Here is a 17,766-nt window from a genome sequence, read left to right as displayed (position 1 = left end):
CCTGCTACAAAGGGGCTAACTGTGACAAGGCTTTGTGACTTATTCCTCTATTGCTGCAAAAGCTTGTATGGCACATTGGCAGAGCTTTTCATTCAAATGGACAAAAAAGATACAAAGATCAAGAGCTCTCAGGGTATTGAGATAATATACAAATACAGAAATGAACCAATTCAGCTGAACAGCAGACAAAAGTATGTCTTTACACTCAGGCAAATGAACGGGCCATAAAAAAATTGCACCAGCTTATATCATCTCTTCATTTGCCATCTGACTTAGCTCAGTCGTAGTGAACTGTGTAACCGTGTTGAAATCAGGTTAAGTGGCTCATTTCGTGCATCTTTCCTTCGCTATTACAGTGGTACGGTCGTCCCTGCATTCCCACTCACCAAAGGAGCCGGGAACATAATTGAGGCAATTTTAACTTGGCTTTTATGTATGGGAGGTCACTACGATACTTACTGCCAGTAAGTGGTTTTAAGCATCGTGCTGGCGTTTCATTCTCCGCAAGCCCGTTTGGCTTGTCCGCCGCTTCTGTTACACTTGGGTTCGCGTGCTGAGCCAGTTCTTCCTTCCCCTCCGCAGACCTGAGCGTCAGCTCTTCATCAGCCTGTCCTTCACCTCTGCAGCCCTCCCGGGATGTGGCACATTGGTCAGCACTTTCCTCACTCAGGGCTGGAGTATCGCATCCATTAATGGCATCTATTTTCTCGCCATCCGGTGAAGCGTGATTCTTGGGGTAATTTGAAACATTTTTATTATCTCTTGATTGCACAGAGTTGTTACTGGCAGGTGTCAGGGAGGTGCTGACAAGACAGTTCTTTTGGGAGTGGTACTGAGGTATAATTCCAACAAATTTCAAGCCTTGACTTGCAGCGTCTTGAATCTACAAGTCAAAGAAGATTGGATTTTTAACTGTCAAGCTGTCATAGCTAAACAGAAATACAGAAAATAACATCCTTCAAGATGGCTAGCATGTCATTTTGCTACTTCTGTCCACGACCACAGGAAATTGTCATGTTACATTTACATAAAAAGTCATATTCTAGAGAAACAGGATGAAAAGCTCCCTAGACCATCCAAAATAATGTGAAAGTGAGAGGGGAAAATCCAAAACAAAACACAAGAAAATGCCTACATATGTCTTCACAAGGGATAAAGTATCAGAAGTGGTATTATGCACACAAAGTTTTAGTATCAACCTTATGAAGTCAGTGACTTAACATTACACCTTCTGCTGCATTAAGTATGGGATTATGACATTTATGCCAGGAAACGGTTATTAATTCCCTCTGTTACATGCACCTTTATAGCAACAGTTGTTGTTTTTCCTACTTTGGATTGAGACACAAATGGCAAACTTTCACATAATGAGTATATGAAAGCAAAGCTATTTTAATACATTGCTTTTGGAAAGATAGGGAACTCAGAATACAAAATGTGTTAGATGAGCAAAGAATAATGGAAACTAAGGAGCACTATTATTGATCCTTTACACTTTAGGTAAAGGAGGAAAATGAAGGAATCAAATCACAAAAGATTCTAAGAAAAAAACACTGGCCTAGTAGTAAGGACAAGCTGGTAAAACTGGTGTTAGCTAAGGAAGGCTCAAGACCAAGCAGACCGAGAAATCTCTTTTAGGCAGACCCAGCACTGCAGATGCACCATCCATTGGAGTCACCAGCCTCAACCCCTCAGACCCAGGAGAAGCTGCAGTGAGAGCCAGACTTTGGTGAAAGCATGGGGGTCTGCTGATTCCTTTATCAAAATCGTCCACCAGAAACAATAGGTTTCCAAGTAACAAATAGTCTTTATATAACGCAAAGTCTAAGCACACATATTATAAAAATAAATGCCTTGAGAACAGAGAAATAATTTCACTTTCTCTGCAGACCATGTAATTCCAGAGAGTTAAAGTGTCTTAATTCTTTCCCGAGGCTCAACTTAGTATGAAACTTAGGTGAAACAGTTCAGGCCCTTTTTTAAAATAGCAAGTAAATAGGAAGAATCTCTTACAACCTTTTTTTTTTCTTTTTTTCTTTAATATAAGAGGAAGTTCATTTCTGCATCTTTCTTACCCAGATTTTTTTTTTTTTCTGAAATGAATCATCTACTTCCTGGTAACATGTTACTGTTTCTAACACACAAACCTACAGATGATACCTGATCAACGAGAACTTCCTCTTCAAACCATGATTATATTTTCCATGTTAAATTAACTCTTGATTTTGTGATCACAGGAACTTTGTCAGAGGTCTCCAAGAAACAAGCCAAGGCTCTTCACAGGTGCTTAGCCCGGAGAACAAGGGATGTTGACTTAACTAAAGCTCATTGCTAAAGAAGACAATAACCTCCAGAAAAAATACTACTAGAAGTAGTATCCTGATGAAATGAATCTCTCTCTACAAAGAAAGCGAGCACGTAACCAGCTTTAAACTAGATTTCAGTGAATGTCAATGATAGATGCATTCAGAATCTGCTTAATGGCCCTGACTCCCTGTTGTAACTTTACAAATACTTTTTTTATACAGTTAATGATAGAGTTGCAAATTCAGTTCATCCCTAATCACTAATTTACAGACACACCACATTTGTTTAGTAGGTTGCAGGGCAGCTAATTATAGAAATTTAACTAGTACACAACTGTTAAGAGTTTGAGGACAGTACATATGCAGTAATTTCATTGGTCCTGGTCAATAAAGGCTGCTTGTCAATCTATACCAGGCTCTCCCACGCTGTGATTTGGATGAGAACAGCTTTCACAGCTACTGTTGTAAAGTTTTGCAGTCTTGGCTCACTCAAAAAAATAGTGTTTGTCCTAAGGAATACCTGATCCCGAGGATTTTCTTCTGAGACTCTTGTTCTCAGAATGGAAACAGAAGTAACTAAGGACTGAATGATAGTCTGAGCCATATTAGCCTAATAGTTTAGCAAAAAGATTGGAAAAAGAGACTGTATCTTCAAGGTCCTTTCCCAACAAGTTAATCAGCAGTATACAGAACACAAAATCTTATTTAAGTCTGTATTTCAAATTTTTCCAATTACACTAGGGAGAACTAAGCATCCCGTTGTTTTCAATAAAGCAAATTCAGCAGGAAATGTTACATCAACAGGGCAATCTAAGTAGCAGAACAGCAAAGTGATGTATCAGCAGACGCAAACAGTCTTTCCTTCCAACTTTCCACAAAACCATGAAGGGGCTAGCTCTCATCATAAATACAGTATAAAGCCTGAACATCTTCAGACTACAAACAAAGAGAATTTGATTTTTCAGCATCCTGTTGAGAGCTTGAATAGTACAAAATTTTAGTTGCCTCCACATTCAGAATGAATTATGCCATCCAGTATACATTCACATTTCCTGTTTCCTGCATTTGAAATATTGAATATTTGAATTATCAAAAACAAAAACTCAGACCTAAAGAAGCCCAAACCTCAGTGCCCGGACAGGCGGTACCCAGGAGGTGCACAGGGCAGAAAGGCTGTTTCTAGCAGCCACTGGTGGGTTTTGGACCTGTCAGGGCATCTGCACTGGTGCACACAGACAGATGCGTCTGTTCCAGCTTTTGAGAAAATATCTCAACAGATGTGGTGCTGGGAATCAGTACAAGGGCAACGCAGGGGAGAAAGCAGGGAGAAAGTTGAACCTAATGGGAAGAATTGATGCTACCCTGACAGCGTCACTCAGGACACATACTAGGTTGGATAAATACTACAATTACTTGTCTTTATGTGCCAGTTTAGAGCGCTAACAAAGAGTACTAACAAAGGTCCTTGTCACACTACATTGTAGGACTAAACAAGAGGAAGAAACATAAAAAGCAGAACAACTGCATCTCTACCACTTATCACATCAGAAAAAAAGCTAGATTAAAAATGCCCTTACATTAGGTGATCCATAGTAATTTCAGCTGGTTTACTGACCTTTTTCATAATTTAGATATGCTACATACTTGTTCTTTCCAACTTGGGAATTTCTTAATAGGGAAATTCCAACAAACTTTACAATAAATAAAAAAATTTATTTGGTGCTTTCCCAGATAGGAACAGAAACATTTTTATTGCCTTATAAAGTGCTGGTTGGATTATATTAACCACAAATACAAGAACAGGTCTCCATCACAAAAGATGTTCTTGTTCAACAACAGAAGCAGAACTTAACTCATTTATTTCAAGCTGGATAAACACCCAAGTGGGTACATTCAAATTAGTTTATAACTGGCATGCAACAAATTGCATTTATGCCTGTTTAAAAATAGAACCTGCTTGAAGAAGGGCTGAAGTTTCATGTGTACAGAGGGCCGAGGCAGTTAAAGAACTTAATGTCATCCCTATAATTTGCTTGATTAGAAACCTGGCATTTTCCCTGAAGGGAAAAAAATGACAGATTTAGCCTTTGCTATCTGTGAAATAAATATCAGATCTCCTACTAACCCTAGCAGGAATAGAAACAAGCACCGTGTCCAACCCTGATGTCTCTACCTTAATTGAATTTTAGCCAGGGCACTTGTGTTAACATTTCTCAACATTTGTCAAGTGTTATTGTTTATTTCAGAACTGACTGACTGCTATTTTTATACTTCATTTGGAAAAAAGGAACCATCAGCAGCACAAAGCAGCACCACTAAACACTATGTTGATGTAGCAAATTTATGTCCTATCTTTTTAAATACTTCTGGTTCTCTTGAAGGCTTCCTACCTAATCAGAAAATGGCTGACAGTCTAATTTAAAGATCCGTAAAACCACACCTGGCAACAGTATGGCTGAATGATCCCTGGAGGTGTTTAAAAGATGTATAGATTATGTTCTTAGGGACATGGTTTAGTGCCAGACTTAGGTTACGGTTGCACTCTATGAGTGTCTCTTCCAAACAAAATGAGTCTATGATGAAATCCTGTTTTCTGAAAACTACTTGTTTTAACACTACAGGCCTCACAACCATGAAAGAAATGCAGAGATTCCAGGTTGGAAGCTCATTTTGAACAGCCACATACAGATTCTCTTTTCAAACCTATTTAGAATAAAGACACTTGCCAAGTTCATTGTACAGTTCACATATTCCTTGTGAGTCTGTGTTTCTTGTTGCATTATCAGCTCTGTAATAATCTCCTATTCGTAGCAAGCATGATAGTACGACTTATAAATACAGAAGCTCAAGGATATAGATCCCATGCTGAACAGCATCATGTACTTTTGCCAGCTTCAGTAATTGCTTACAGGGAGATTCTGTACATTTCTCTCATGGGATGGCACACAGCAAAGCAACTTCCCGCAACCTCAGGATAGTATTCCACCCACATCAATAAACATGGGAAATAACACACAGCAATTTAATACTGAGGATCTCTCTCTTGGATAAGGAACTTCAAACACATGATTTAATAAGTGTTAGGAATTTCTCTTAACTCTTGTATGCCAGGAGCTGGACATTTTGGGGATGCATCCAGAAGAGAAGCAGTTTTATTAATGTCATCAGGGCATTCCAGTTTATAGCAATCCTAAATGGTCTCAAGGCTTACACTTCCTGATGACCTGGGAAAAACCCACCTTCAAAACCTAGGCATTAGCAGTGAACATTTCAGTAACAGGTTTGCTAAACGGTTCATGATATAACAAGGTACTGAAAGAATGCCACAGAAACCCAGTAAAAGGGATTGCTGCTAATATAAAAACAAACAACAGAAACAATTTATGAAGAGCACACAGAGCAAAAATGTGCTTGGAGAAAGGACAACATTCCCTCTGTGCAAGGAACTGATTTTCTGATGGTCAGCTGCATTTAGTTAGCTCTGCAGCAAACTAAGGGAAAGACTGCTACTTAGTCCTACTGATGGGAAAACATATGGCCTTGGAAACAATAGCTGGGTTAATTTTGCTCAGAGCTATCTTAGACTTTTTCTTTAAGCCAAGCATTAGGCTGCCTTAGGCAATAAAATAAATTCTTGTCTGTCTGTTTATTTGGTTGCAGCTTTTAAAAGAACAATGTTAGAGGCATTAGATCTCATAATGAGTAGCAGAAACAAGACCGCTGGATTTTTCTACCTTCTTTTTAGGATTCAAGCAAATCTCCTTTGACAACTGACATAGCACCCAGCGTCTTCATGTAAGGAACATGCTCTTGTGATTTGAGAAGAACGCTATGTACTGCATTCCAGGAGCTGGAACTGGAAAAAGGATGTTCAATACCAGAGTCTTCCAACTGTGTCCTCCTTCATTAATATTTAGTAGTACATGTTTCATCACAAAGAATGAACATCCCTCTTCCAGTTTGTTCATTTGGGAAAACAGATGTTTAAAATTAAGACAGGCTTTTAGTTTGCCTCTGATATTTTTGTAGGTCTCACATGCTGCCTCCTGAGAAGACAAGCAGTCATCAAGAGTTTACTGCTTATTTTAAAACCAATTAAGCTTAGCTAATGATCTGAAGGAGGGGTTTAGCTCTTTCTAAACAACTCAAAACTTTTGTGACTTTGGCATTTCTGCATCTCTGCTACTGAGCTACTAAAGAAGATAATTCTACTCCTCAAACAGCAAAGCAGCAACTGCTCATCATTTCTCTGTCCTGTTAACCTGAGATTCTGTTTCACTACTTGCAGATTTCCAAACCATGTTACCTTTCCAGGTTTACGCTCACCAATTCTGAATTTGAGATAGATAGTTGATGTTCACATAAATATAAGTAAATATAAATGTAGCTTTCAGAAAGTCAAGGCCCAGTCTGCATTCAAGTTTTCATATTACCATGTATTTTCACTGTCAAATACAAAAAATAGACCATCAGGGATCAAACAGTGGAGAGACGCCTTGAAAAGTGTTACCATAATCCCAAACCACAGAATCATCCTTTAAGCAGTGTTGCTGACAGTGTTTATATTGACACTTCCAGTTAAAACCTTGAACAGAACTTTACCATTTAGGAACTTGAGATAAGAGTATTAGAAATAAGTTGGAAGATGCAAGAGAAGATAATAGAGCCCAAAGACGAATTCGAAAGTTAAGAGGTAATTAGTTTCTTGCAGAAACAGATGTATGCTGCCTATCCCTCTTTGCGGTATGCAGCCCATTGAGCAGAACCATTGACTCGACACTTTGAAGCTCTCGCTGCATTTGTGGCAGAGCACAACAAGGCACTGAACAGGGAAAAGAAAGCAAGCTTTGCAGTTTTATAACCTGCTCAGTGGTAGCAGCCTCTGCAAAAGGGAACTGAAACCTGTGAGCAGAAGAGGGAGAAATGTAGTGAAGCAAGTAGCTACTACAACCTCCTGCTATGGCAAGTAACACAGAAGACAGGCTCTTAGGACAGTGCTGCCAAGAGATATTAAGTTACAGCGAGCTATATGCCTCCTGCTACTGGAGCCAAGGCAGTATGTTCATTCCTGAGAACAATATAACCAGACTAAACATGCAGTGCAGCGTGGTGCAAGTACACTCGTTCCTTTCAGCGTATCTCACTAGCTGACAGCTCTTGGAAACTACACTGGCTCATCCTCTGTGGTCTTGGGTGTGATGATTATTCTCAAATTATTGTCTTATTTTAGCATCTGTTCCTCCACAGAGCTGGCACAGGGCAAACATTGCTGCACACAGGCTACAAAGGTTCAGCAACTGCGGTACCTGCCCAAAGGCCATGGAACGTACCTGTGTTCTTCCACTCTGAAAAGAAATCCTGAATTTATCCACGTCATTTAAGATTTATTCCCTAAAAGCTATTTTAGACCCGGGATAAACTGCTATGGAGCAGCCAGCTATGTTGACTCAACCCAAATTTTTGATACACACTGTCAGAAAAAAGTCTGTAGAAACTCTGTCCCAAGTGCTTGCTCTAGAAAAACGGGCATTTTCAAAAAGAAGCTCATGTCTCGTATATGAACCTTTTGAGAGAAACTCCTGTACTAATTGGTGAACACAAGCAAGGGGAGAATAAATATTTAGAGATATTTGGTTGAGTGCTGTATCTAACAAGCGTTTTAGCTGGATGAACACAATCCAATGTTCTTTGTGGAAGATGAGAAAAGAGTCATTAGCACTAAAGTGGTTCAAAACTGGCACACAGGTTTAGTCCATCTCTGCCCTAAGCAATGAAAACAAAAACTAAAACGTTCAGGACAATGGGAATATTTTAAAAATTAATAATTCAGTCTCAAATTTACAGACTTTACAATTAATTTGCAGGGAACTGTTTCATCTTCATATAAACCCAAGAGTGTTTCTTTAAAATCGCATTGTTTCATCAAGCCATCTGTTACTTGCAGCCAAAATTACAATTTGAAAAATTTGCTCATGTCTTATTTTAGCACAGTATAAAATATTATCATATTTATTGTTATTTAAAAAGTCATTTTTCCCACCAGACTGAAGTGGGATCATTAGAAGCACTGACTACTGATTTTATAACATCTATTTTTATCTTGGTCAAGAGGACGACTCTGAAAGCTGCTGGGGGCAAAGGATTATAAAAGCAGGACCAGGCTCCTGGGAGAGTCCTGAAAATAGTTTTGCAATGTTCATGGAAGATATATATCAACACCACTCTTAGAGGGCTTAGTCGAAAGAACACAAGTTGAAAGAAGCTTAACCAGGAACAGATGTTTCCCTTCACACCAGTCTGTTTAAAATACAGTATATGCTATTTTTTACCATCTCTTGCTATATATACACTTACAAAATGTTAACAAAATGCACTTTAATAAATATTATCACAGCAGATGACAAACAGCTGAACCATTGATGTGGAGTTTCAACTTCTGCTTCATGGCCATATCTACTTCTAAGATCCAAATACTTAAAAATAAAATAGAGGCTCTGTTTGCACTGAAAACATGCAGAAAACAAAGCAGTCGGCTAAATACTCAGCAGTGGTTTTCATTACAATGTGCTAAAGAAATAAGTGTTGTATTGTTCATTTGCAAATACCCTGGAGAGGCAAGGTTTTGGAGTGGGATTTTTTTGGTTTGTTTTAAGGATGGAAACGATTTTAGAAGAGGTTGAGATCACATCTAGATAAGTAATCCTAGGTAATAAACAGTACTCCAGAGGGGTCTTTTTCTAGCCACAAAAGTAAATTTGAACTGCTTATTCATTTGAAGAACAATCCTCTGAGCAATATTAAAGGCTCAATTTTTCCCCTCTTCTGTCTTTTAATGCCACCTGCTCTGACTGTGTACCCTGCAGGACACTTCTGAACAGGCCAACTAAAACATATCTGAAGTAAAGAATAATGCTTTGGATTACAATATCGGTCTAACGAACCCTGGCACCAGCAGAGCAATCAGAGACTTCACAGAAGAGATCCTTGTAAGGCTGCAACAGACTCAAGAAATCCATCAGCAGTCTAGTGCTCTTCAGAACACATAAGCTGTATCTCTTTGTTCCTTCTAAAAAAGAAATCTCAATCCAAAGATTTAGAGATGAAGAACAAGAAATGACAAACAAAAGACACATACAGGAATGTGAGAAATACTGGAACGGCTACGAAAAGAACAATATTTTTCTTAGCTATTATAAATAAAAGTAAAAAAGTATACAAAATGAGTAATTTTCACATTCATTTTTCTGAGAAATTCTAGACTTTTGTCTTCTCATTTCCTTGTCATACTGTTAGAAACACAAATACTTACATATATTCAAAAGTACATTATGGATGCATTTGTCCTATGACACATTTTTTCACATTCCGCATCTTCTTGCTGTTTCATAGTTAGATGCTGAAGAGACTATTAAAACTCAGAAGTAGGGAGTTCAAAAATAATTTAATATCACTTTCACACACTATATGGATATGGGAAGTCCCTTGTTTTGATGATACATCAGAATGAGCATTTGTCTGGTAAATACGTAGGAAATCACTGAAGAGCCAAGTCTGGGCTGAATCACTCCCTTGACTGGGAACATCTATGGGAAAGATTTCAAAAGCTCTTGAGAATTCATAGAGGCATTTAGTTTTTATTTTGTAGGAGAAACAGAAGTCCTCCAGCCCTGCTTCTACCTAGCACCATAAAAGAAGCTGGAAAATTAACCTCTCTTTGACCAGCAATGCTAACGTAAAAATTCTTCACCAACTGGATAGAGTTTGATAAAATCATAGATGTGGCAAAACAAGCAGTGAGAGTGACCTGTGGTGGCATGGGCTGTGTCATGGCTCCTTTCCAACCGCTCAGCCCGTCTCCTGCCTGCTGCTCCCTTCAAAGGAGCGAGGGCAGGTGATGGGCAGGAGGATCAAACCCCTCTGAGAAATGCCTCACCTTTCAGGAGTACACCGAGTTCAGCTACAGTTTAATGTGTATTAATTTCCAGCACATAAACCAACACTTGAAACATACTCATTCCTCATTATAGTTTTGTTGGGTTTTTTTAAACATTTAGAAAAATTACAGCAACAGCAAATACCAGTTGTACAATATATTCCATAAAACTGGCAAACAGGCTCAAATACGGTAGATCCTTTAAGCAATGTAGGCTGTGAGTTCTTTATACAAGTGTTAGTATTGTGTGGCCACTCCTTCAAAGCAGTCCAATTCTCTACGCAACTTGCCTTTCTACCAGGGAGAACTGGTGGTCACTGTTTCAGATGCCAACTCTAGAACAAGCACCTGGGTTGCAGCGTCCTTGCGATGTGTTTTGTTGGCACATTCCTCCCTGTGGTCCCACTCACTTAAGTTTGAGAGGGACCATCACTTCACAGGCCCAGCAATGCTATTACTAGAAAATAAATGTCAACAAACATACGGGCAAAGTGACTCCATCTGCAGGAGTCAAAATTCTTTCTAGGGTACTTTGGACTACAGAAGCTGTTCAGAGGACCACTCTCTGGAGCGACATGTTACTAGTGACTTTCAAGCTAGTGCCTCTGTTGGCATTTGTTCGCTCACTGAAGTTCACCAAGAGTATGAAGAAAGGGACGAGCAATGAGCAGATTTGACAAACACTTTCACAGTAAGATGAGCATTACAGAGGTGTTTCAAGATGGCAGTTGTTTTCCAAGCTGAACTGGTCCGCTTCTGAAAATGCAAACCCAATTATTCATCCATACGGCTGGAAAAAGTTGTCCTCATTTTTGAGTCAAATAAAGACAGACCAGCAGGGAGAGGTCCTTGTCTGATCAAGAACACAAAAGGAAGATGCCTGCGCTTGGATTTCAGTTAAGCTGCGGCATTTTTGAACCACGTGCTTCTGTGCTTATCATACTTCCCCAGGGAAGGGTAATGAGTCCACAGGGACAAGAAATACGACCTCTGCAATGGGGTCAAACTGAAAAAACGTTAATATACAAGAATTTCCTTCTCAAAGAGGCAGGCAACCAAGGATACAAAGATGTGCTTCCTAAATTTTAAAATGTCAGAACTGGGAAGAAAAGGTAAATTTCTTAACTTTTCACCAGCACCGCACAGATATGAACATACAAGTAAAACCTTCTGCCTGCTACAGTTCTTCTAGAGCACATAATTCAGATTGATGTGGAAAACCAAGGTCATGAGAAACATATTTGGCATTCATATATGACTGCGTATCCAAAATAACTCTTTTCTCGGGATGTCAGCCTAGTTTCTCCTTCCCTTACTTGTCTCAGCAGATTCAGGATAACACTCTCAGATGAAAAAAACACTAACAGGATACACAGAAATAAAGAGCAACTAAGGAAGTAATTAAAAGCTACCCTATTTTACATGAGACACAAGTCAAAGTATTACAAAGTGAAGTATCTAAGAAGCAACATCTCTGACTTGCAACAACTTCAGAATGATCTGAGCAACAGCGATCAGAAGTTCAGAAGTCAGCTTTGCTCATTAAAAAGCAGATGAGCAAATCTTTAATCTCTGTTTTGCCTGAGAGCTAAAGACAGGAGTGCTAGTACCAATGCAGCAGTAAAGTACATATACATCTTCTTTCATTGCCCATGAATTAAATGACAAAGACACCGTGGGACTGTTTGACCTCTTTAGGACATGTTGAGCTGCACTAGATCCACATTGATATGAAAGAATAAACAGAACATAGTGATGTCAGTGTGAGCTGAAAGTACAGGAAGAATTAATCTTGTGCAACATGTCCTTAATCCCTGTCTCCTGTCTCCAATGGCTCTCACCATTGTCGGAACCCACAGCCATGGCAAAAATGTACAGAAGAGAGTAGAGAATTGGGACAGAGTCCCAAAGCACAGTAGGATCTCAGCAACAGAACACAGGTTTGACCAGAGAGTCTTCTTTTACATTTCTTAAATGTTTTATAGTAAGTGTTGTACTAAAGCACTTTGTTTCAGTGAGCGAGAAGAATTCTCCAGGTGAGATAACATCCCTGTTTCCACTTCATTGCTCTTAAACATTTATATGGAGTTACAGAAGAAGAAAAAAAGATATTACCTGTGCTGTATGCCATTGCAAAATTGTCTTTTGTTTGCCAAGAGCAAAGCAGTGAATATGCGATATGACAAATGTTTAAGTTAATGAAAACATCAGTTGAGAAAAGAAGTTATCAAAATTGCATCGTTGTCCAAACTCCATGTAAACAATACTGGTTCAACAATGCATAATGAAATTAATAAAATTAATTTTGTCAGGCTAGAGAATTTTTTCTAGTAAATTCATAGCTGGAGAAAACTTTGACTTGTTTTGAAAATATGGCTACTCTATTTGTTTGAGGTTTTTTTTACTATTTGCAATGCAACGTAAACCTGTGCTAAAAGCCTCTGTTATGAAAAGCTCTGTGATCAAGGATTTGCCTATTCAATTACAACACTCTATTAACTTGAACTGTATTTCACAGTTTGAGAAGAATTATAGGCTTGTTCTTTTTTGAAAGCAAGCAATTGCCCTTTCTAACAGCTTTTTGTTACTTCTTTCTTTGAAGAAAATCCTTTATTTTTTCATTTATTTTGTTTGTAAACATCTGCTTTATATGCCCTTAAAAGCAATGGACATTTTTGTTGCTCAGACAAATTAGTTAATATGACAATTAATTCCTACTCCCAAACAAGTCCTGTTTTCTGAGTTAGATTTACATAAAAGTGTTGAGACTTTCACAACGTGTTTAATCAGATAGAGACAGTGACACAGCACACACTTGACAGCAACAACTTCAAAGAGCTTCAAATTCCTCCACATCAAATAACATCTGAGGATGAGTGACATACTCAGCCTACAGAGAAACAGTAAATATACATTTTAGCTATTGAAATTTAAATTATTATATTTCAAAAAGGCATCTACGTAACCCCATAATCAAATGGCTTCTACCAACAGAAACATTTCCATGTCTAGAAAAACATTCTAAAGAGTCTCAGAATTGGAAATGTATGAAAATAAGCTGACTCCTGGGTTGTCATTTTGTTTTCATGTTAGCCATTCTCCTTCTGAAGTTACAAATGCAAAGAAATTTTCTCTTGCAATGATATAAAATTTTGCTGACAGATAAGGCTATATTTCTACTCTGACTCAAAAGAACAAAATCAAACATGTTGAAAGTGATAGACAGGATCTACACCAGTTTTGCCTAAGTGTGAGTATATTGAAATAATCAAAGACAGTATCAGAATAAAAGTGCAATAACACAATAAAGCCTGAAACAGTATTTGGACTCAAATGTTTGAATCGCAGTAAGTGTTCAGAAAATTTCAGTTTGTTCTGATACCAAAATCTATGTATCTTAAAGTATGATAGTGATGATCAGAAAGTCATAGTTGCATTATTTTTAATTCAGCTTTTATAATTCATAGTAAAAAGGAAAGATTGAGCATGAGTGCAATCTGTCAAGCTGAGTCCCTATCAAGCTCTTACAACCTGTGCTGAAATTTGTTCTACAACATTTTCTTACCTATCATCACTGCAAGATGGATTAAAGATAGGGGAGTATGCCTATTCACACTATTCTTACACCATGTGGCTAAGTAAATATAGTATTTAATGCTAATTTTTATAACATGCAATAGGACACAACAGATGCTGCAAAATTTGAAACATGCACGATTAATCTGTCTTCACTAAAATGGACATAACCTGCTAATTTCCAGTCTGCCAGAATATTATAGCATCAGAAATAATATTTTAAAAAGGCAACAAACAAAGAATTGCAGGGTTCTTTTCAAATTTCCCAGTATATGTAAAAGTCTATCGAAAGCAACACTATTCTGGATGACAGAGGTATTTCGGTTACCAGTACCATCCCTAACTCCAAACATCGTGTGACACTGAAACAAAACTTACATCATCTGGGGGATTCCAGAAGTTACTAAACCTTTTAGCTACAGTATTATCCAACAAGATATTTTGACACTTAAATGGAAATTACATATCTTGTTTCAACTTAAAATGTTTACACCATTATAGAACTGTCTTCTACATTGGTAACTTAGTCGATATGATCTGTGAGAGGTCACTCTCTATGGTACTACAAATCATTTTCTCATAATGACCAAACTTGTTTCTCTCAATAAGTATAATTGCCCTTTAGAATATTAAAATTACAAACCATCAAATTCTAGTGCAGAGTTTCAACTGCACAAAATATACACACATTCCTATTGTCAGACTGACAGAACTAGAAACAATAAGTATAGTGCAAATAAAAGATACTGTGGTTTGGTTTTGCCTTTTTTTTTTTTTTACTCACTTTTTTAATAAAATCAGGTATCTCCTTTTTATCTGAAAGTTGGTTTAAAAAGGAGCAGCACTCCACCTCCAAGACGTATCGTTCACTAGGGACATCACCTTTTGAAGACCTAAATAGACAGACAGAAAAAAAGAATCAATTTCTGTTCTTGACACTTGATACCCAGGCATCATACCCTTTACAAATGTTTCCCATGGAGAGCTAACCTGCAGACAGAGCTTCGGTTCCAGCACATTCACTCCATTGAGCTCAACACAGTTCTGACAAGCAGCAGCTACAGCATCTCACCTACTTGCCAGGGAAGGAAATCACACCAGTGACCGCAGATGGTGGAACTCCTTGGGGATTTCCAAATATCTTTATTTGGCCAAGAAACACTATGTCAGCCTGGCATCCACGGCCAACACCAAGGAGAAGCACAGGTGATGTAACTCAGAATATGCAGAAAGCAGGTTCCAATGCAATGGGCTGAGAGATGCTCTGGGCAGCCCCATGTAGGGTGTGTTTCACAGACAGTAATTAACAGAATCCTTTCTCTTATCTACCACCATTCTAAGGCAACATTTAAAAAACAAGGGCTAATCAAAGTAGTCTATCCTTCAGTCTTACCTTACGCTTCGTTGTTGAAAAATGTAAAGCTATGTGTGAAATCCCTTCTCTTTCAGAAGCCACTAACTCCTGAAATAATTCAAAGTGTATCGCATCTGCCACAGGCCTTGCTGAACAAATCGGTACCGTGGAAATACGGTATCGGTCAAAATACGCCATGGGAAAGTTTGGAAGTTATCCTGAATGATCTTGAGAAAGTTTCACAGTATCACAGTATGTTTGGGATTAGAAGGGACCTCAAAAGATCATCTAGTCCAATCCCCCTGCCGGAGCAGGAATGCCTAGGTGAGGTTGCACAGGAACATGTCCAGGCAGGTTTTGAATGTCTCCAGAGAAGGAGACTCCACAACCCCCCTGGGCAGCCTGTTCCAGTGCTCTGTTACCCTCACTGAGAAGAAGTTTCTTCTCAAATTTAAGTGGAACCTCTTGTGTTCCAGCTTGATCCCATTACCCCTTGTCCTATCATTGTTTGCCACCGAGAAGAGCCTGGTTCCATCCTCATGGCACTGTAGGTTTGTAGGTGTGCACTGCAACGCAGTGCTACTGAAGGCAGTTTTCATCTCTTCCTGACTTCCATGGAAGGAAACTGATACACTTGATCAATAGAGCAAATCTAGAGAATCATTTGATTCATCAGTTCTTTAGGAGAACACACAGAGGAACGTACAAAAATAAAAGCTAGCCTATAATTCTTAGGATTAATAACAAAGCATTCATCTTAACATCCCATATGGAGTTATCAAAAGGTCTAGTTTGATGTAAAGAACTAACCCTGGTCAGCAGTCACTTGGTGCGCTGGGTACCTACAGGATTGGGAAAAATGTACAGAAGTTTGAACTGAGCATGCTGAGGTAGCAGTAAAACAACAAAACAAGGGCTTCGCAGGTGGCAATGATTGCAAAAGCAAGTACATGTAAAAGTCCTGTTCTGAGGACTGAGACTGTGCAACACGTATAACACGCTTCAGCTGCAGGTGGCCCCTGTGGCTTTCCTGAGATGCCAACAGTGACCCAGAGCCGTGGGATGTGTCAGCTCCTGCCTGCCAACCGGCCAGGTGTCTCCTGCACAACAGCACAGAAATTTGCTGAAGTACCACACGACATCGTGTTCTGTATTTGATCCCCCCACTTTCCCACAGGTTACACTCTCCCTTCATTTCTGTCATCTCACTGATACATGGGACAGGCAGTACCAAGCTGTGAACTGAAACACTGAAATCCATTCCCTATGTGTTCTTCTACTCTTTTCTAGGTTCTTCTTATAACTTGTGGTCCCTCTTGTCCTTGATTCTGGACACAAGTATTAACAAAACATTGAATAGTGTCCATGGCAACTTTCCAAACATCTTTATAGGATTTAAAGAATCATTATTGGGGGACTGAAAGTGTTCCACCACTACTCCTCTGTAACAGGTGTACAGAAATTAATTTAAGCAGCCAAGTACAACTCTGTCAAGAAAAAAGGAATCACTTTGTGAGGGACAACACATGAACTGCAGACAACCATTTTTGCTGTTCTAGACAAAGTCCCAGATAATAATGTATTCTGTGCAGATTTTCTGCCACAAATGAACTCAATGAATTTGAGAACATAAATCTAAACTTAAGAAAGTCTTCCTGCTGGAGTACTTACTAATATACCTACATTTTTTTTAGTAAGATCTGAATATGACTAACTGGAAATGTAGTCCTGATGTTATCTAGCCATGTTCCAGATAGAAATAAGCATGAGTTAGGGTTCTCTAATGCTCTAGCAATCAATAAACCTTCAAAACTGCCACTTAATATTGCAATGCAAAGTCCATGCAACATCAAACAAAGCAAACAGTTCCTCAGTGCATTGGTTGTTGTATAATTACCAATCAGAAGTGGGTTACTCAGAACAAGCAGCAGGGAGTCAAGCCCCTTTTAGACAATCAATCCTGGTTTGGGGAGACATCACTAAACCTCTACAAACATGAGGACCATACATCTCTACCAGTTCCCTTGCTGGGACAACCCATCGCACTCATCATGGTCCCTTCCAGCCCAGCTGAGGAAGCCACACTCCCAGTCCAGAGGCTTTGAAATAATACAGCTCAAATCCAAAGTTAAGATATCAAATCCCAGAAATTAAGTATGCGCCATGCTATTTCTGCATCCACCCTTTCGCCAAGGCCTGTTCCTTACCCAGTCATGAGGTCTCTGTGCAATCTGCAATGCTGCTGTAAATACTTGCTGTGATAGACATAAAAACTTACTATTCTAACTGCTGCAAAAGAACGACAAAGACTGTATTTCATGTTTAAACCCACTGGCTACCTGTAAAAATGAATTATTTTAACCTGTATTGGTGAGATTTACACAGAGATATAAGGAAGAGGAAAGTTTGCCCTTGAACCACTGTCTCCTAATTCCTCTCCTCCCCCTCAACAGCTCCCTGGACTCTGATTTTGTGCAGTTTTTGGAGAACTTGCTTCCTCCTTCTTTGGAAAGAGTGCAAGTATCTGAGATACAGATTATATCCACAAAAGTATAGGGAATCTTACTGCAGCTGCTTAAAATGACCTGTTTATTTTT

The 17,766-nt window shown here is 38.8% G+C and overlaps 1 protein-coding gene across 1 annotated transcript in view; it reads right to left on the bottom strand.

The window, feature by feature from the left end:
• Positions 1-17,766, bottom strand: part of RFTN1 (raftlin, lipid raft linker 1) — a 98,874-nt gene that overhangs the window by 30,850 nt on the left and 50,258 nt on the right. The window contains exons 4-5 of the mRNA XM_082046353.1: positions 14,600-14,708; positions 460-883 (exon numbers count right to left, since the gene is read on the bottom strand). Of these exons, the coding sequence (XP_081902479.1) occupies positions 460-883; positions 14,600-14,708 (533 nt within the window). The remainder of the gene's footprint in view (positions 1-459; positions 884-14,599; positions 14,709-17,766) is intronic.

The sequence above is a fragment of the Streptopelia decaocto genome, assembly GCF_964273445.1.
Source record: "Streptopelia decaocto genome assembly, chromosome: 2".
In the NCBI taxonomy this organism is placed as follows: domain Eukaryota; kingdom Metazoa; phylum Chordata; class Aves; order Columbiformes; family Columbidae; genus Streptopelia; species Streptopelia decaocto.
This window is presented reverse-complemented; position numbering and strand designations above follow the sequence as displayed.